Raw genomic sequence first — 18,953 nt, 5'->3', positions numbered from 1 at the left:
CTGTGCCATTTCAGTGCTCCCGAGCTCAACAGCTATGCCCACGTGCAGCGACCTACACCTGGAGGGCTGAATGCAATGCATGCCTTTGCCTTCGTGGCAGGGGGGAAAGGGATTTTCAGGGGCTTGCTGTGAATACGCTGAGCTGACGGTGCTCCTGGAAGGACATTTCTCTCCTGTCTCGACTGGGGGAGTTGGTGGGGGTTAAAAGTCGCTGTGTGTCTGGCCAAACTGTTTTTTCAACCTGTTCACGGGGTGGTGGGAGGTATAAACCACACTGACCTGGGGAAAACTACAGCCTCCATCTCCACGGGGAAAACTGCCGCTCTCCTCCGGCGATGCTCCACCATCTCTCCCGTCTCGCCACCCCAGGCCCCACGGTGCTGGAGGTGTTTAACACCCTGCTGAGGCAGCTGCGGCTCAGCATTGACTATGCGCTGACGGGGAGCTACGACTGCGTTGCTGGCGTCAGCACCAAGATCATCAAGGAGCACGAGGAGAGGATGTTCCAGGAGGCCGTCATTAAAACCATAGGTGGGGTGTCCCGCCGTGCCCGGCGCAGGTGCGGGCTGTGCTGGCGGGTAGCCCCCTGCGCCGTGGGTGTCTGCCTTGTGCGTCTGCGGGATTATCCAGGGCGAAACAAAGTCGCCCTCATCCTAAAAGCAGCGATGGGGAATGAGATTTATCTGTTGCGGCGCGCTGCAAGCGTGGTGGCGGGTTATCGGCAGGTGGCATTGCAACCCCAGCCATCCCCGGCAGAGCTGCTGTGCGCAGGCAGAGTCGTGTTTCTCCCTGGGTGGGAGACCCCGAGGAAGGGGAGGACAGAAAGAGGGCGGGTGTGAGCCTGCTACAGCCGCTGAGGATGGGGATGCACCAGCCACAAAAAGAAGGAAGGGGTAGAAGCAGGGCTTGGCATCTCTCAGCCTCACCCTGCCTGGGCTGGGGGCTGCCCTGCCTGGGAGGTGTTTTGATGGGTCTTGAATCACCCTGAAGGTAAAGCTGCCTGCGGGTACTGGATCCAGGTGGGCCTTGTCCTATCCCAGCCTGGCTATGGGGGTCCGGCAGCTGGCTTGGAGCGGCGCAGCGGGCAGACCCCACGGCACTGGGCGCTTCTGGGGGCGGTGGGCTGCGCCTCGCACGCTGCCAGCGCACTTTTGTCTCCGCAGGGTCCTTCGCCAGCACGCTGCCCACCTACCAGCAGTCTGAGGTGATGGTCTTCATCATGAACAAGGTGCCGCTACCCTCCTTGCAGCAGTCCATCGAGGCTGGCAAAGCCGGGTGAGAACGGATGCCTTCTTCCCTCCTCTTGCTCCCCCCCTACCCTGTTCTCCCTGCCGCTGTCCCGTGTGTGTGGGTGTAACGCTTTGGACACGGAGCTGAAAGTGCTGGGAAGCTCCCGAAACCGTTCCCGCCTTGAGGTGACCTTTGGGGACAGAGTGGGATGTGGGCACATTATTGGAAAGGCTGAGCATCGAGAGCTTCCACCGAAGAGCAAGGGAAGCTGAGCAACGTGCGATCCTTGTTTAAAATGCTTTGCTGTCTGCTGCAAATGTGATGACAAGGGCTCCTTGAAACACCGGCGCATCGAGGAGGAAAGGTGTTTACAGGCAGCGGTGCTGCAGTTGAACTCTGCATTTCTTCGGGTACCTGCTGAGAGATTCAGCTGTCAGGAGCTCGGTCCTGGGGTGTCATCCAAAAGTAGCCAGGAACTAAAATTAATACTCAGGGGAGTGACCTGGGATGTCTCAGGGCAGCAAGGTGGCCGCTGGTGAGCGAGGGCTGCCCGTGGCTTTTGAGAAGCTCGTGTATGGCTTCGTGGGACTGGCTGCTCATCGCTGCCTCCCCCCCCCCCCCCCCCCCCCGCTGGCGCGTGGCCCCTCTGAGCTGCCTCTGAGCTTTTATTAACACTGAGCGGGAGGTGGTATTTATACCCGGCAGTGGAGGACGAGAAGGAAGGGAAAACACCCAAACAACATAATTGCTTAAGAAGTGTGGGAACAGACCGTGAGAGCTATTTGGAGTGAGGGTGTCAGCACTGAAACATGTAGGTAAGGAGCAAACAGATTTTCATGCTATATTTATCTTCAAAGTACGGTCAGGCTCTTCCCACTCGTCTCTGATGGGAGAGAGACTTTGTCGGCTGATAGGAGACACGCTCTGCTCCTCGCTCACATGGGGGTAATTCCTGACGCCTGCGTTCAATCCCGATTCACACGGTGGGAGGCACGCTGGGTGCTGGGTGCCGTTCGGCCAGGGCAGCTTTCCTTGCTGCAGGAGCAGAATCGGGCTCGTAGCCCCAGGATGGCAGTCACTTCTCAGCGCTAGGCTGGCTGTGCCAGGCTGTTTGTCACTGCTCCTTTATCAGCTCATGAGCTTCCTCCGGGAGAGTTTTAAAATCCCATCTGACGCTGCGTGAAGGATGGTGCTCGCTCTGGGTGCGTAGGTGAACCAGGAGTTTGCAGAGGAGCTGCGGCCTGCGGTTTGGCTTATGGGGATGCTGCCATTTGCGGTGTAGCTCAGTCCCTGGGCAGAGGTAGGCAGCACAGGCAGCGTGTCATGGGTGATGGGACAGCCTGGAAATGCCTGTGTCCCCTTCCAGTACAGGGCTAGGAAAGACTGAGTTCAGACATTAAAGAATTCAAGATTTCCTTTTTTGCATAAAACCCCCCCTCACATCGCTGAAGTGGAAGCGTGGTTCATGGTGGCTTTGCAGGGAGTGAGATGGGAGTGAGGAGCAAGGGTACCTTCGCGGACAGGAGGGCTTGGGCTTCTTCTCGCCCATTTTCAGCTGCTTAAAAGTGAGGAGCCTGTTCAGAGCTGGTGCCTGGTGTCCCTTGAGAGTCGCTGTGGGATGGGCACGTCCAGAGGGTGGTTCACGTCAGAGGGTCCTGAGCGCAGCTTGCGCCTGCCTGGAGGTGTGAGTGCTGCCTTGTTTCTGGTGCCTTTGGTGGGATGTATGCTTTGATAGTCACCGTTCCTTTAGCAGCCTTTTTGCTGGCTGCTGAATCTGGAGCTCATTTGCTGGAGACCTTTACAGCGTGGCTGTATGTGGTGGTGACTCTCAGGAAACCGGTCCTGCCCTTTCTGAGGCTTTTCCATCCTTCGGGTGTGGAAGGAGGGTTGTTTTGTTTTCACTCAGATTTTAGCACTTGTTTCTTCTCTCCACGGCAGGGAGAACCGGAATCGGCTGACACAGATAATGCTCCTGAAGTCCCTCCTCCAGGTATGAATTGTGTCGCCATCCCCGCAGGAGCATCCAACCTCCACGAGACCTGGGAGGTCCCCAGCTGCTGGCATGGGGGAACTGAGCTTGGAGACCCTCTCCCCTGGGATGGTTTAGGAAGAGCTCAAACTGTACTTAGTCTTCTCTGCCTGCATCCCCTCTTTCTCGGTGTGTTTTAACCCCTCTCAAGTGACACTGTCATGATGCCTCCCTTTTTCTTTGATGCTTGCAGGTTTCTGTGGGCTTCCAGTGCAGTAACATGCTCACGGCACTGCCCAGCGCCTTCCTGGACAGGCTGCTCTCCGCAGCCCTCATGGAGGATGCCGAGATCCGCCTCTTTGTCCTCGAGATCCTCATCAGCTTCATCGATCGCCATGGGAACCGACAGAAATTCTCCACCATCAGGTATGTCCTGGGGGTTCCCCAACAGGGCTGGGACCTGCAGACCCTGCAGAGCCGGCTTGGGAGGGGAGATTTGCCAGGCTGGGAGTGCCTGCAGGATTGGGGGCTGCTGGAAGGATTAAATAATAAATCTGGTACCAGTTCTGGGGTGGTTTAATGCTGCAGATCGATGGTCTGCTAAGAGCCAGATGGGTGGGGGAGTCTCTCTGAGAGGCTGTGCCCGGAGGGACGTGGGACCATGCTGCTGAAAGTAACCGTGGTTAGACAGTGGTCCCAGGAGGATGCGCAGGAGCCATAACCTCCTCCGGTGGGTTCATCGACTGCATTGCATCCCCATGGATAGGCCTGCCGGGCACTCGCGTTGTCCATGCTGTGTTACCTTGGAAGAAGGTGACTGTAATCCTAGATGGAAACATCTCCATGGGTTTTGCTGTGGTCAAGCTAATCCATTTTGCTTGCACGCCTCTTTGTCAACTTGCCTTTGTGTTCCTGAGCGCCACGGCCTTGAAATCCTGTAGTGATTTGGCTCAGTACTCTTGAATATCTGAATCGCTCAGATTTAAAAGCCACCTTTAGCTTCTTCCCCCCTCGGTTCCTCCCAGACGGCTCGTTCCTGGCCAGCAGCTCTGCAGGCGTGTGGGAACCGCGCCTCCTCCCTCCGGTGTCTGAGGTTTCCCTTCTCCTTGGCCTTTCCTTGCAGCACCATCAGTGACATCTCGGTCCTGAAGCTGAAAGTGGACAAATGCTCGCGCCAGGATACTGTCTTCATGAAGAAGGTAATGGTGGGATCTGGGTCAAGCTGTCCTCGTGCAGACCGGTGTAAGGACTGTGCGTCTGTTTCTCCAAGTCACACTGAGCCACAGGGGAGTCCTGTGATGCCTCTAAACCTGGGCATGTCCCTGGGAAAAGCCAGTGGGATTCAGTCTCCATCAGCGCTTCATGCGTGGGCCTCTCTAGGCTCCTAAATCTGCTCTTTGCCCGAAGGAATGAGTACCCCAGGATGTGCGGTATCCCAAAAACTATTTATCAAGTGGCTTTTGAAGTTGCCTGATTAATTAATTATTTATTTATTTTTATATCCCCACCTCCCCTCCCCCTTAAAACATTTTCGGGGGTGGTGCAAACCCCTCTGGAGCTAACTGGAGGCCAAGAGAGGATCAGTTTATTACCTTGCGCACACCAAGGAGCAGCAATGCAGCCCCTCAACTGACAACCACGGCAGAGCTGTGTTTCCCTTGCGCCAGCGTGTGCCCTGCTCTGTCCCATGCCTCGCTGTCGAGCAATGTGTCTCAGGGCTTTATTTCTTTGTTGTGGTCTGAGCCGTGATTTCTATAATGCTTCTGCAACGGAGGCGTCCTTTCCCTGGGCTCGGTGCTGCGAGTGTTGTTTGCCTGCCCCTGGGCTCTGCTCTTGGACCTGCCGGTGCCTCTTCCCCGTCAGAGTCCAGCATCGAATGGTGAAACGCCACCTGATCGTCACAGCTCCCTCTCCCTGGGGCTTTCTTCGTTTGCTTGGTGACCGGAGGAGCTCTGCTCCCCCCTGCGTGGATGGAGGCCCCTTTGCTGGGCCCTGCTGCTTTTCTTTCTCTGCGTTGACGGCAGCGTTGCTCGCAGGGGATGCTCAGGAGGTGACCACGTCCTTCCGTGTCCCCACAGCATGGCCAGCAGCTCTACCGGCACATCTACCTGATATGTAAGGAGGAGAGCAACGTGCAGGCTCACTATGAGGCTCTCTACAGCATGCTGATGCTCATCAGCATCGAGTTGGCTAATGAGGAGGTCGTGGTGGACCTCATCCGCCTGGTGCTGGCAGTGCAGGTAGGCGGGGGGGGAGCTGGGTGTGCGGGCTGAGATGCGATGGGAAGGAGCCTCTGGGAGGGGGGTTGTTTTGGAGTTGGGGTCTCTGAGGAAGGGGGATGCAAGTGCCTCACCTGCTCTGAGCTTCTCCCACCGGAGTGGGATCAGACCAACACGCTGGGGAGAGACCCCAGTCGCCTGGTCAGCCTCTGAAGTGCTGCAAACCCAAGCTCCAAAAGCTGGGATGTTTGGAGGGCAGGTCATGCCACGAGGTGGATGGAGACCACGCTGGGGCCTTGTCCACCCTCGTCTCATGGGGCTGTGTCTCTGTTGCAGGAGATAGCCCAGATCAACGAGGATAACTTGATGGCGTACAACCGCTGCGCGCTCTTCGCCCTCGGTGCAGCTTACCTGAACCTCATCAGCCAGCTCACCACCGTGCCCACCTTCTGCCAGCACATCCACGAGGTGCGAGGGAGGGTCTGGGGCCAGGGCTGGAGCCTTATCTGCGGAAGCTCTGGCATCGGCTCTCCTGGCCACCCATGGGGTTTGAGCTTGGCTCCTTGCTTGTCTTCTGCAGGTCATCCAGATGCGACAGAAGGAAGCTCCCTATCTGCTCCCTGAAGATGTGTTTGTGGAGAGACCCAGGTAAGAGCCTGGAAAATACCTTCTTCCCCACTCCCTGCTCCTGAGGGATTGGCATCTATAAGATCGTGAGCGATAATGGGTTTATCAGCCCTTCGCTTGCCTGTGCTTGTCTCCTTTCCCATCTGGGGATGGCACAGTGGGAAGGGTATCAAGTGGTTTTCAACCTGTTTAGAATCCGAGGAGGGTCCCATGCAGCCAGGGAAGGGGGTGGCCACCACGGCTTGCGCTCACAGCCAGCCAAATGCCGGGATCGGCTCTGCAGGCTGATCCCTCCCCTTGTCTGACAGCAGGATGGGTGTAGATCTGGTATGTCATCCCGCTGCTCTGCCATGCCACTGGCTCGAGGATGCCTGCTGCGTGCTGAGCATCCCCAGGCCAAGGCTGGCTGGGCTGTCCCATTCCTGTTGGCACACTTGGCACGGGTCACATTTGGTGGTGAGGTCCCTTAATGGAGACGCTGCCCCCAGTGAGTGCCACTGCTCTCTTGAGACATTCCCTAGGTCAGGGCGGTCCTTCCTGAGCGCATCCGTATCCTTTGTGATGGGTCAAGAGCTCTTCTGGGACTCTGGCTTTGTGCCGGTGTGTGCAGAAATAGCGTGATGTATCCGGCTGTGCTGCAGCTAAGCAAAGCCACGAGAGCGTTCTGTTTCTGACGCAAAGGGACGGGAAACCCTGCTGACACGGTTCCCCTGGCAGGAGAGACGCTGACATCTCCGTTGTTTTTTCTCCACCCCCATAGGTTGAGCAAGAGCCTTGACCGCCTGGGCCCAGAGGTCTTCTTCTGGCAGAGCAAGATCAGCGAGGTGCTGGGCGGCAGCGGCTACAACTCGGACCGGCTCAGCACACCCTACATCCCCCAGCTGACGGGTACGCAGCACCCTGGGGCATCCCGGAGAACTGGGAGGGGAGGGAACTGGTCCCTCACTCTGCACAGTTACGGGGGTGTGAAGTTCTTGTGCTATGAGTGGGTGCGTTCTTTTCCTGCCCTCCTTTAGAGATGTAGCCTTGGGGAAACTGAGGCAGAAAGCGGTGACTCGGAAGCTTCACAGGGTTGCCACGTGCATGGCTGGCTGGCTGGCTGGAAGGAGCAATGAAGCCCGCTGGGCTTGGCTCAGTCCTCAGTCCTGCTGGGTTGGATGAATTTGGGTGAATGGCTGAGCAGAGGGGCTGCTACCCTGGGGATGGGACGCGAGGCCATGTTCCCTGGGAGCTGCCTGTGCTCACCCCGCTGCCCCCGGGGTGGCTGCGATTAGCCCTTCTGCCCTTTCTCTTCCTCCCCAGATGAAGATCGCTTGTCCAAGAGGAAGAGCATAGGCGAGACCATTTCCCTGCAGGTTGAGGTGGAGTCGAGAAACAGTCCTGAGCGAGAGCAGGTACTGTCTTACACCAGAGCTGCAGAGGCTGTGTCATCCCTTCCGCGCCGCGTGCTTTTAGCAGCCTGACAGCGTGCAGCTAAGCCCTCTTTAATCGTTAATTTGGCTGCACGCATAATTGCTCCGCTGGCTGCAAGCGCAGGGGCCCATAACAGCCCCGGTGTGTCTGGCGGTGAGCGGGGTCAGAAAGACCCCGACTCCCCCTGATGCTCCCCTCCAGGTGCTGACAGGTCCCAGCCTGCAAGGGGAGCCACGCGGCAGGAGGGGTCTCCCGGTGCCATTTGGGTGGCAAATCTTTATTTTCCCTGTATGCGTATTTCTTAGCAATGGGAGCCTTGGGTGAGGTATAAGGCCTGGCTAGTCCAGCCTGAAAAAAAAACATTTTAAAAGTGCAGGTTGCCAGGAAAGATATCCCTGATCTTTAAGGACAGACTATGTTTTGGTGCAAGAATACAGTCTGGGACACCGGCTCTGGGTTGCTGTGATCCCAGAACGGTGTCCTGTGCTGTGCGTTGAGCCTCCTCTGCTTTTCCCTTTCCTTTAGAGAGCACCAGCGGAAGAGATCACGTACGAGACGCTGAAGAAGGCGATAGGTAAGCGAGGGAGCCGGCCATGGTAGGGAGAGGTGGAGGCTGGCGTGGTGTGTATGTATGGGTACTGTCGCCCCTGTGTCTGTGTGTGCGCACCACGGATGGATGGATCCCCAGCGCCTCACCGTAGCGGCATTGCACTCAAGTCACAGGGTGGCCGGGCAGCTTCATAGCTCTGCCTGGCCCTGGGGGTGGCCCTGGGGGGCTGGTCCCAAAGCCAGAGGCTGGAGACCTTCTCCTTGGCTTTCTAGTGATGCCCAAATCCATGCTGTCTCCTGGGGAGGTGGGGGATGCAGCGCGGGGTGGTCTCTGCGGGTGGGGAGCAGCTGAGAGCCATCTCCCCTCTGCTTCAGTAGACAGCGTCGCCGTGGAGGAGCAGGAACGAGAGCGGAGGCGGCAAGTGGTGGAGAAATTTCAGAAAGCCCCGTTCGAGGAGATCGCTGCCCACTGCGGTGCCCGGGTGAGTCGGGGCTGTGGCGCTCTAAATCCCCGCGGCCGCTCTGCTGGGGGGAGGCGGACGGTGACGACGTGGCTCTGAATTTTGCCAGGCCACCCTCCCCCTGCTCTGGTGACCGGGGAAGGCCAAGAGGGTGTTTGTCCCATTTGTACTGTTGTGGTCCTCAGGGCGCAGCCGCGCTAATACAGCCACTGTGTCTGTGTTACAGGCGACACTGCTGCAGAGCAAGCTCAACCAGATCTTCGAGATCACCATACGGTGAGTTGGGGCGACAGCCAAGCACAGTTTGTCAAGCCACCCGAAAACCCGCTGCCGGAGCGTGGGGTGCCTGACCACAAGGCCAGCGCTGGCTTTGGGGCAATGGGAGCCACATGTGTTCCCCCGTCAAGGAGGTTCGTGCGCTGGGGGTGGGTGCCAGCCTGGGGTTGGGGCCTTTGCGATGGCAAGAGGGGACAAGCATTGCTGGGAGCAGCCTCTGGTTTGTTTGCCCCAGTTCTCCTCTGCTATGGTGGCACTGGGGAGACCTGCAACGGTGCAGGAATGCATGTTTTCTGCACCAGGCTTTGCTTCCTCACCAAACCTCTCTGTAAACCGCCTCCTTCCATCTCTTGTGTTTCAGGCCACCGCCAAGCCCCTCCGGCACCATCACAGCTGCCTACGGCCAGCCCCAAAACCACTCCATCCCGGTGTACGAGATGAAGTTCCCAGACCTGTGCGTGTACTGAGGGCGGCCGTGCTGGTAGGGCAGAGCCACCGCTGCACAGCTCGCACCAAGGGACCTCTTGGGGAGAGACTGCTGACCCTGCGGGGAGCACATCCTCGTGCAGGACGGGTGGGGACACGGACACCGAGGCCACCCCAAGATTCGTTGGCACCACAAACCCGTCTCCCGTACTTTACTTTGTGACACTCTGCCTCTGCAGCCACGTTTTGCGGTTGGTGGTGCGAGGAGGCTTGGGGCACAGCGGTGCGGGGAGGCGGGTAGTTGCTCTGACCTCCCTCTCCAGTTCCGTTTTTCAGGAAGGGGAGAGGAAATGCTCTGGCCTCTGGGCAGAGCACGTTGGGCATGTACATCTTCCCGGCATAAAGCAAACCCGTTCCCTGGGGAATCCCTCCCCGCATCGTTTGTCGGCCACGTTGAGAGCCCCCGGCAAGGGGCAGGGCTGAAGCTGGAGGGTGTGAGGCTGTAAAAGGCAGGAGGGGGGTCTGGGGTGCGGCGTGCTGGAGCCTGGGGCAGCGGCATAACCAAATCGAGCTGGTGCTTGAGGCAGGTTGCTGGAGGGGGGTACGGTCCCCGCGTCCCACTCCCGGCCTGTGAGCCTGCATCTTCCCGTAGCCCCCTCGGCATGTGGCTCGTTCCCCTGGGCGCTTCAAGCTGCCCTGATGCCCTGCATGGAGGGCTTGCCCGGTGCAGCCTGAGGGTGGCAATCGTCCCATCCCAGCGTGGGGGCACACAGCAGCCTGGCTGGTTCCAGGTCACTTGAAAACACGATTTCTTTGGGAAAACCCACTTTTTTTGGGGGGGGGAAAACCCACAAGAGCCGTGCCTCTCGCCTGGGTCGTGAGCGGGCTGCTCGCGGGGGGCTGCTGCGACTGAGCCCACAGGCAGCACACGTGGGCATGCAGTGGGATGCCTGGAGCAGTGACGTGAGGCACGAGCAACCATCGTGCTGGGGAATATTAACACATTAACCCACTCTTTTCATATTTTTGGGTTGGGTTTTCACAGTTTTGGGGTTCCTGTCTCGAAGAAAGAATTATTTTACTTTTTTTTTAGCAGAATCACTTCGACAAAGTCCAATCTTAAATCAACTGAGCTGTAACCCCAAAGAAACCCCAGTGCTGTAGGAAATAGCGACGATAAGGTGTTTTACAGGGTCCACCCTGCAGACCCTGCACCTGGCAGGCCGTGGATGGCGCCTCTTCTTGTGCAATAGGATAAAACTGGATTTGGGCTGGGGGTAGATGAGGCTATCGAGGGTTTTGCTTTAGACAGACGCGGCAGAAAGTTCTGGGTCCTACCAAACCACAACTGCAAGGTGAAGACGGTAGGGATGGGGAGGAAAGGTCGCTTGGGGATATTCAGTCGTTCACAGGGTCTCTCTTGCTCCCAAATGCCTTTCAAGTGTCGGTGCGCTAAGGCTGTTCTTAAGGCGAGCTTGGGCGCACTCGCGGTCGGACGGGCACTGCCTGCAGCTTCCCCACCGCCGCCCTCCGAGCAGCCTGGGGGTCCCTGGGGGTCTCTCCCGTGAGCTCGGGCAGCCCCTTCCCCTCCGGCCGGACACGCCGCTTCTGTCTTCGCTGCGCGAAGAGACACAGCAGGGTCTAAAGCTGGAGACGTGGGAGCTGCTTCTGCACGTCGCGGAGGGACAGCAGGTAAACGCAGCCGCTCGGCGGTCGCGCCGGCTCTGCCCGTGCCCCACTGGGTTGCTTCAGCTACGACCCATTTCTCTGCCACCTCTCGCTGCAGATCTCCAGGCAGTTATTTTAAGCTGTAATTACACATTACCATCCCCCCCCCCCCTTTTTTTTTTTTTTCCTCCTCAGTGGCGGATACAGTTCGCGATTGCCTCGAGGTCACCGCTTGTTTGTGTGGTCATGCTGTAATCCGGGCTTTAGGAAATGATCTAGCTTAAGAGGACAGGAAAAACAAGGGTTTATTTTGGTCCCTGGGCTGGATCACGGAGCTGTCCCGCTCGCGGCGTGGCTCTGCCTGTCCCAGCCCTGCCCGGTGCCCGAGGCTCTCCCCTTGCTGCTGCCTCTCCTCAGTGTCCCCATGTGTCTCCATCCCCTGTCCCCAAGCCTTTTTAGCTCCCCGGGTTACGCCTGGTCCTGCTGAAGCCTGAGTTTTGGCTGGGGCAGGTTTTGGGGTCGGCAGCGGGAACGCAAAGCGGGCTGCTCGGGGAAGGAGGGTTTGCTCCCGTGGCTGTTCTAATGAAAGGCACTAAAATTTTTAACAAAACGCGGTAGGCAAAGCAATTAACCCCCAAATTGTGTGTCCGTGGGAAAACACATCCAAAACTCTTCAAAACCACAAAGAAGGTGGGAAGATGAGCACAAGTTTGCGTGTGCTGAAGGAGAGGAGCCACGGGGACGCCACGGAGCACATCTTGGGGTGCCCATCATCCCTTTTGGGGCAGAAAATACCCCTGACCTCCGCTCCCGGGAGCAGCCCCCGGTCCCAACGCTTTTCCCTTGCTCCGCTCCATGGGAGCTGGCAGCGGGGCTGGGGCCGTCACCTCCCAGCTGGCTGCATCCCCCCGCATGTCTCACCACGGCCCCTCCGCATTTTGGGACCCAAACTCCACCTGTAAATGTGCCCCCCCAGACACACAAACGGTGTAAGTGACCTGTTTGTACATCGCGTTTAGTTTAGATACTTGTGTACGTATAGATGACAAAGTATATTTCTATAAAGTCGGCAGTTTAGGTGCATGTGTGCGTTTCCATCTCTGTATTTCGGAGCACTGTGGCGTTCGGGTGTGTAGCCGAGGGCGGGGGGGGGAAGCGGGTTGTTAAAAAGGGCCAAGAAGCCCTCGCTATTTTCAAATGCACCGTCTTCATGCCCTTTTCAAATAAATGTTGATGTTGCCACCTTAGGGGCTCCGCTGTCTTGGCGTGTTCACGGCAGCTGGGCGCTGTCTCTCTGCCCTGGGAGAGGAAAAAGGGGTGGTTGCTGCTGGGATGGAGAAGGGAAGGCATGGGGTGAGGAGGAGGATGGTTTCGGCTGTGGACAAGCTTCCTTCCCGCACCTCTGTGCCCAGGATCCAACCCAAACCGGGCTTCATCTTCACCACCCTTTACAGTTCAGCATTTCCTCCATTTCCCCCCCCTCCCCGGGTCCCGCAGAAGCTCCCCGCGGTGCGCAGGGCCCTGGGGCAAGGTCCGGGGCTTCTGTTCACGGTGTTGCATGAATGTGCGCAAACCTACCTGCCGAGGCCAAAATGGGAAAGGCGACACCCCGATAGCTATTTGAGGGGCCAAAATGTACGCGGTGCACGCCGGGCCACGTGCGCTCCGCCACCAGCAGCCCCTCCGCTCCTCGCTCTGTTAAGGACTGATCTAGGACATCTCTTAGCTAAGGACTGGGGGGAAAAAGCGCTAATATGAGCCCTGTTTTCCTTTAACAACATTTCCACCCTGTTATACCAAATAAATGGGGATGCACAGCCCCGTGCATTGCGATCCCAATCCCAAAAGCCCCCCCTGCCATCTTTAGGGCCTGGATGGTGGGGGGTTCATCCCACTGGGGCATCTGCAGCTCTTCTCCAACGTGCTTTCCATCCTCGGGTGGAGCGGGAGGCGGTGGGAAGCGCAAAGCCAGCCCCCGAGGTCAGCGTTACGATATTAATGCTGGTGGTTTGCTGCCTGGGAAGCGTGTGAAGGGGGGAATGGGCATGGTTATGCTTTGGCAGCAGTAAGGTGTTAGTTGGGAGGAGGTGGTCAAGGCTTGCTTCCCCGTGAACCTGGTTTTAAACCTGGCCCCCTCCCCAGCCTTGCCCCCCTGCTTCACTGCATGAGTTGGCAGCATTACTTTATAAATGACGAAGCTCCCCCTAGTACCCGGGCTCTTCGGCGTTATCATTTAATGGGGAATTAACGAGTTTACCTGGGAGGAGGGCGCTGGGGGGGGCCTGGCTCGGTCCCTTTGCTCCTTGGGGCAGCACCCGGAGGATGCTGCGTTTCCCCGGGCTGCCAGCAAACGTTGTCACCACAGGTCACATCAGCGCGGGGCTCCGCTCCGGGACCAAAAACACACTCTGCTGGGGTGTGCGGGAGCAGCCCCCGGCGCCCTCTCCGGGCCGGCTGCAGCGAGCCCAGCCGTGCTGGAACCCCACGGCCAGCTCCCGTGAAGCTCCCGAGTCAGGGGTGCAAAATTGCCCTTTCTCCCCCCACCCCAAAACACGCTCCCCAGCACTTTCCCAGCCGTGTCTCTCTACCCACCCCTCCCCAACTGCAGGATTTTACTTTATAATTATTTTTTCTGCCCCTTTACAAACACCAGGCATCCCCAGAGACATTGCCGACACCTGGTTAGCTTGCAAAAAAAGGTATTATTATTTTTTTTTTTAGAATTCTTTTAATCTATCATTTACAGTATTGTACAGCTCAGTGAAAATATGAAAATCAGCCGGCGTGCTCCGAACTGGGCGCCGTCCCCGTGCCCGTCCAGTGGGTGCGGCGAAGCGGTTGACGTCTTTATCCCTAACCTGTTCCCACCCAGTGAAACCCGGGAGCGGACCCCTTTGGAGTACTAATTAAGAACGACATAACGAGTGATCTCTAAGTGAAACGCATGCCAGTGGGACACTAAAGCTACGGGGGGGGGTGGGGGTGGCGGCGGGGGCGGGACGCCCCTCGGGCTCTCCCCCATCACTGCCCCTTCTTGTAGGCGCTTTTGATGATGGCGTTTTTGAAGAGAGTCACTAGAGGGGTCTGGCTGTGCTCCGAGGTCATGAAGCCCCCGTAGCGCTTGTCCTTCAAGGGCGCGTGCCAGCGGAAATGGCGCATGCGGTAGGAGCCGCCGGCCTTCTTCTCCTCCTCCTGGCCTTCCTCCTCCTCCTCTTCCTCCTCAGGCGGCACCCCGGTGCTGCCGAGCGCCAGCTCCCGCTTGAACTCCAGCGGGTAGCTCTCGGCCAACTCCTCCTCCACCCCGTTGGGGTAGACCTTGATGGGTCTCCTCTTGCGTCCCACCGGCTTTCCCCAGCGAAAGTGCTCCATGGAGTAGGAGCGTTTGCCTTCCTCCCGCTCCAGCCCGGTTCCCTGCTCTTCCTCGCGGCGGGACGGCGGGACGGTGGGCAACGATGCCGGCGGTGGGTTGCCCCCCGCCGCCTCCTCCCGTTTGTGCCCCCCGCCGCCGCTGCTGCTGTTCCTCCGGCCGAACTTGTTCCAGCGAAAGTGGCTCATGACGTACTTGCGGATGCTCTCGGAGAGGGGCTGGAGGTGCCCGTTCCCCGGGTAGACGGGCGCCTCGGCCGACAGGTCGGCTCTGCACGCCGTGGCGCACGCCTGCGGGGGGGGGGGGGGGGGGGGGCGAGATGTGCGGGAAGGGTGAGCACATGGCCGGGCATCCCCGGGGGGGGCGGGGGGGGGGTGGGGGGTGTTGCAGGGGGCTGCTTGCACAGAGCGGGACGTTTCACAGGATGGTTTCATGCTTGTGACCCGCTGAGGTCCCCGTGCAGGTGCCACCCCCTTGGCAGGGAGCTTCGAGGGCTGAGCCTGGAGCATCGTGCCCGGGCACCAAACCAGCCCTGGGTGGCTGGAAACAGTGCTGGGGGGGGGCACAGCCCCTGCTGTGGGGGTCCCTGGAGCAAACTCAGTGCCTGCGCAGGGTGAGCCACTACCGCTGTCCCATCACTGGTGGGAGCAGGTCATGCTCTTGCAGGTGCCCTTGGGCGCGGGGTAAAGCCGATACCCACATTGCTGGTTCGTCCCACGCAGGAGGGACGCTGCAAGCTCAAAAACTTATTTTACCATCATCACCCAGCACGAAGCCAGGAGGCACGAGCCCACCCGAACCTGCGGGTCATGGGGCCCGAAGCATCACCCCACATTGATGCGGGTCACCCCACGGTGACGGAATCTCCGTCATCTTCCCCCCCACCCCACCGTGCCGGTCCCTGGGGAGGGTTAGAAACGAAAGCAGCTGGAGGGCAGTCCCCATCCCCAAGCTTACCAAAATGCCGGCCTCGCTGGCAAGGTCCTGGCATTTGCTGCTCTCCCAGCACAGGCCGCTGGCGCCGGCGGGGTGCCAGAGCAGCAGCCCCAGCACCACGGGCAGGCTGCTCCACAGAGCGCTGGGCATCCTGGCCGGGGGTGCAAGGCCGGGGTCACAGGAGGGATGCAAGGGGCTGTGGGCCCAGAAACTGTGCAGGAGCTGTGGGGGAAAAAAAAGAAAAAAAAAACCAAAAACCCCTCTTTTTTTTCCTTCAGGAGATTCTTTAATGCTTTCTTTGATGTGGCCGCCTTAGCCTTTCCCTTTTTGAAGTCACCTCTGCTGGGGTTGCAGGAGCGGGGTCCCCTCCTGCGGCACCGACCTGCCTCCCCCCAGCCCTGCCCCTTCCCACAGGGCCGCGGCTTTGCCTGTCCCCGTCCCCCGGGAGATGCGTTAGTGCTGCAAACCCCTCTTTCTGCAAAGCTTTCCTCCCGCTTCATGCTCGTGGCGAAGGGATGCTCCTCCCTACGCCCCAGGAGCACGGGGGTGATTTTGCCGGAGGAGAAACCGAGGCACAGAAAAGGGAAGGCAACACCCAAAGCTGCCTCCCTGCCTGCACCCGCATCGCTCTGCTCCTGCTCGGCCGCACCGAAAAACAGGCAACGTTCCCCCCTGCCTCTTCCTTTTGCCTTCCCAACAGAAAGGCGTCTCTCTGGAGCCCAGGTCTTTTGTCACTGCCACCGTAGGTGACAACCGCTGTCGGCGGGGATTGCTGCCGCCTCCTAAGAACCCCATAAAGATGAGTGATGCTGCAAGGGGAAAGCGTTAGGGAGCTCCTTTCAGGTTTCATCCCTTGCCGGCCGCTCGCAGCTTGTAAGCTGACTCCTCTAAAAAATATATGCTCCCTCCTAACCTGTCCTGCGATGCCCCTCGAGCGGCTGCAAAACTCCTTGCGTGGTGGGAGACACAACTGCAAATAACATTAAATTAGGATCAGAAGAGTAAGACATGAATATTTTACATTAAATAATATTGAAGTCGGGTGCTTGGCTTTTGGGAAGGGTTATGGCAAGCGCTGGTGGTGTTTGGGACGCGGCGTGCCCCGGAGGCTGCCAAAATTAACCCAGGATCCATCCGAAACCCAGGGGCTGAAGTGGCCGTTGCTGCTGTGCCATCGAGGATGAGGTTGGGGTCGGTTCCTGGATGCCCACGGGACCTGGCTCCAGGGTCCCTGAGGATGCCCGGGTTGCTTTCCTCCTGCAAACCCCAACCCTTTCCCAAGCAGCCGTATTTAACTCAGCGTGAACTCATGTGTCTCACCTTCCCCCATGCTGCGGGAGCTCTACGGGAGGAAAACCCCATCCCACATTGAAAGAAAACAGAAGAAAAATCTACTTTGGGCCCAAAATGTGTGGCTGGAGGGGAGAGCTGACCCTCCCCTCTGGTTTAAGAGCTGCCGGGTCGAGCCTGGATGGACTTTCTTTGGCAGAGGGAAAAAAGACCCTGGATTTATGACAGCAAATAGCAGTTCAGAAAGGGGGATAAAACAGCGAGACAGACCAAATCTAAATGTAAAGGTCGCCTTTCTGTTTTCTGCCCGAATTTGCGGGTGCCGCTGCCCGGGATCCCCCGGCACAGCAGCATGGAGGGTCCGGGGCGGCAGCGGGCGGCACCTCTGTAACACATTAACACCCAGTAATGCAAATAACCTGACAGTAAACGGAGGCCGGAGGGCCATAAGCCGGAGGCAGGGAGGGAAGGGTGTGTTTTATTGCCCGTCCCTCGCCGGGAAACCCCTGCCTGGCGGCCATCCATCGCGGCGTGTCACCCCCCCCTACCCCCGGCAGCGACCGATCCCCACCGTCCCGTCAAGCCCATATTTTTGCAAAGTTTCTTTCCCCCCCCCCCGTGCACCCCAGAACACATCGGGAAGACCCACAGGGCTAGGTCATTGGTTTTTGGGGCTTACCTGTGGCCGGGGTGGGAGCCCGACCGCCGCCGCACGCCCTCCGTCCCCCTCTCCCGCGTGCTCCCGGAGAGCGTCTGCCACTTGGCCGCCGGTCCCGCTGGCTTTTTATACCCCCCCCCCAACGACAATTGCATCCGCTGCCGTCTGCCGGAGGGAAGGGGGGGGGTGAGAGGGGAGGCGAGAGGGACCGTTCCAGGTACCGAACAAAAGATGAGCAAGTGACGGGCGTTCGCCGGGTCCGGCCCCGCAGCGGATGGAGGGATTAGCATCTCTCCACGAAATCGCAGCCGGCAAAGTTTTCCGGGCGATGCTGCTAATTGCGTTTGCAGCTTTGGAGCTGGGGGGGGGGGGGGGGGGAGGTTGGATGGAAAGTCCTTCACCGGGTACCAGCCGGCACCGATGGCGGTGGGTTTGGCACGGGTTGTTTATTACCAGCGCGCCGGACAGGAGCATCTGTCACTCCTTGGGCACAGGCGTGGGAGGGCTTCGTGCTCCAATGGGTGCTGAGGATTTGGGGTTGTCTTTCTGTGGGATAAAAGGGGACTTGGTTAAAAGCAAACCTCTCGGGACAGCAGCGGCTCCTCAGCCCGGGCAGGGTGGGCGCAGGCAGCGGGCATCTCTACCTGACGTGCCAGGGAGTCCTCCGGCCGCCGGCTTTGGGTGCAAAAGCGGCTGGAGAGCGTTTTCCTGACCTGGAGGTGGCTTTTCCAGAGCACGGACAGGTTTACGTGGCTTGGCCAGGCTCACTGCTCCCTTTCTGCGCCTGTCAAACCCCAGCCCCTCCGCTCCACTCGAGCTGGACCAGCTTCGGGCTGCGGACGCTTTCCCTACTGCACAGCGGCCCAAAGCCCAGCGGAACTCATGTTTTCTGTAGGGTTGGCCTTGGCTACTCTGTATGTAAGAGCCAGCGGTGGCTTCCAGGAGGCTCCTTCAGGCACCTTGGCCAAGCCTTGCACGGGCAAGCAAGAGGGATGCTCGTCCTCTACAATGTGTTCAGCGCAGGATAGCACCTTGGGGCAAGCCTGGAAGGGGGCTGGGGGTGATGGGGGATCCGAGAGGGTTGGAGCAATGGGGAAACTCACGTGGTGCCAAATTTCCAGCCCCTCCGGACAGCTGGCTCGTGCCAGGAGGGCTCAACTCTTTCTTTTCCACCCAAAAGAGGGTGGCAACGTGCAAACCACCCCTGTGGATTGCTGTGGCTTTGCTAACTCCTGACTCTACCCTGGGGTGGTTTGGGGTAAAACCACGTCCCAAAACCCCGCCAGGCCCTGTGTGGGAGGTTTAACAGCAGCAGGACGGTGTTCAGAGCTGGTTTACCAGGGTTTGCACGTCCTTTTACACCCCATGTCTCATGTGTTTGAGGCGGATTTGCCTCTGACCTTGCTCATCACCTCCGCTGGCTGCTCTCCACAAGCATCCCGTTGTGATGGCACCGGTCCTCAGCCGCGTGTCGGGATCACTGGACAATTTTAAGATTTTAAGGTCTTTTTTTCCAGCTGTGGGCTTACCCAGGTGGAGAAACACATCTGCATCGGGATTTTCCATCCCCAGGATGTAATGCCGAGGTGGCCCTTGAAGGCTGGGCCATCCTCCCGAAGCACCTAACAGTGATTTTTGTCGGGTCTGGGCTCAAGCAAGAGCTAGACATGGGCTGTGAGCATCCCTCCCACCAGCCCGTATGAAAGACCATTGTTGGTTCGCATGCTTATGAGAAGACAAACTGCAGGGCACGACGAGGCCGCACACAGAGGTTTGCCCGCCATCTTACCAGCAGGGAGCAGATGTGGTCTCGCCTTGGGTGGGCGAAGGATTTGCTCCTATTTTACTGGACACAGTCTCCTGC

The 18,953-nt window shown here is 58.7% G+C and overlaps 2 protein-coding genes across 8 annotated transcripts in view; one reads left to right on the top strand and one right to left on the bottom strand.

Annotated features, from left to right (window-relative positions):
* The window catches only part of EFR3B (EFR3 homolog B), a 48,808-nt gene extending 36,723 nt beyond the window's left edge, over positions 1-12,085 (top strand). For 6 of the 7 annotated variants that reach the window (XM_076332515.1, XM_076332516.1, XM_076332517.1 and 3 more), the window contains 14 exons: positions 370-531; positions 1,164-1,275; positions 3,169-3,220; positions 3,453-3,625; positions 4,323-4,398; positions 5,278-5,439; positions 5,755-5,886; positions 5,999-6,066; positions 6,806-6,933; positions 7,348-7,439; positions 7,984-8,032; positions 8,383-8,489; positions 8,695-8,744; positions 9,106-12,085. In XM_076332515.1, the coding sequence (XP_076188630.1) occupies positions 370-531; positions 1,164-1,275; positions 3,169-3,220; positions 3,453-3,625; positions 4,323-4,398; positions 5,278-5,439; positions 5,755-5,886; positions 5,999-6,066; positions 6,806-6,933; positions 7,348-7,439; positions 7,984-8,032; positions 8,383-8,489; positions 8,695-8,744; positions 9,106-9,211 (1,469 nt within the window). In that variant the 3' untranslated portion in view covers positions 9,212-12,085. The remainder of the gene's footprint in view (positions 1-369; positions 532-1,163; positions 1,276-3,168; positions 3,221-3,452; positions 3,626-4,322; positions 4,399-5,277; positions 5,440-5,754; positions 5,887-5,998; positions 6,067-6,805; positions 6,934-7,347; positions 7,440-7,983; positions 8,033-8,382; positions 8,490-8,694; positions 8,745-9,105) is intronic. The other variant, XM_076332513.1, reaches the window with a different exon arrangement.
* A 1,774-nt stretch (positions 12,086-13,859) lies between these two features.
* Positions 13,860-15,291, bottom strand: POMC (proopiomelanocortin). Its single transcript, XM_076335390.1, has 2 exons — positions 15,163-15,291; positions 13,860-14,495 (listed from the first exon to the last, which is right to left on the bottom strand). The coding sequence occupies exons 1-2, from the start codon at positions 15,289-15,291 to the stop codon at positions 13,860-13,862; spliced, it is 765 nt and encodes a 254-aa protein (XP_076191505.1).
* Between the last annotated feature and the right edge of the window lie 3,662 nt (positions 15,292-18,953).

This window comes from Aptenodytes patagonicus, chromosome 3 (genome assembly GCF_965638725.1).
Source record: "Aptenodytes patagonicus chromosome 3, bAptPat1.pri.cur, whole genome shotgun sequence".
Taxonomy (NCBI): domain Eukaryota; kingdom Metazoa; phylum Chordata; class Aves; order Sphenisciformes; family Spheniscidae; genus Aptenodytes; species Aptenodytes patagonicus.
Note: the sequence above shows the minus strand (reverse complement) of the source record. Positions and strands in the feature narration are given on the sequence as shown.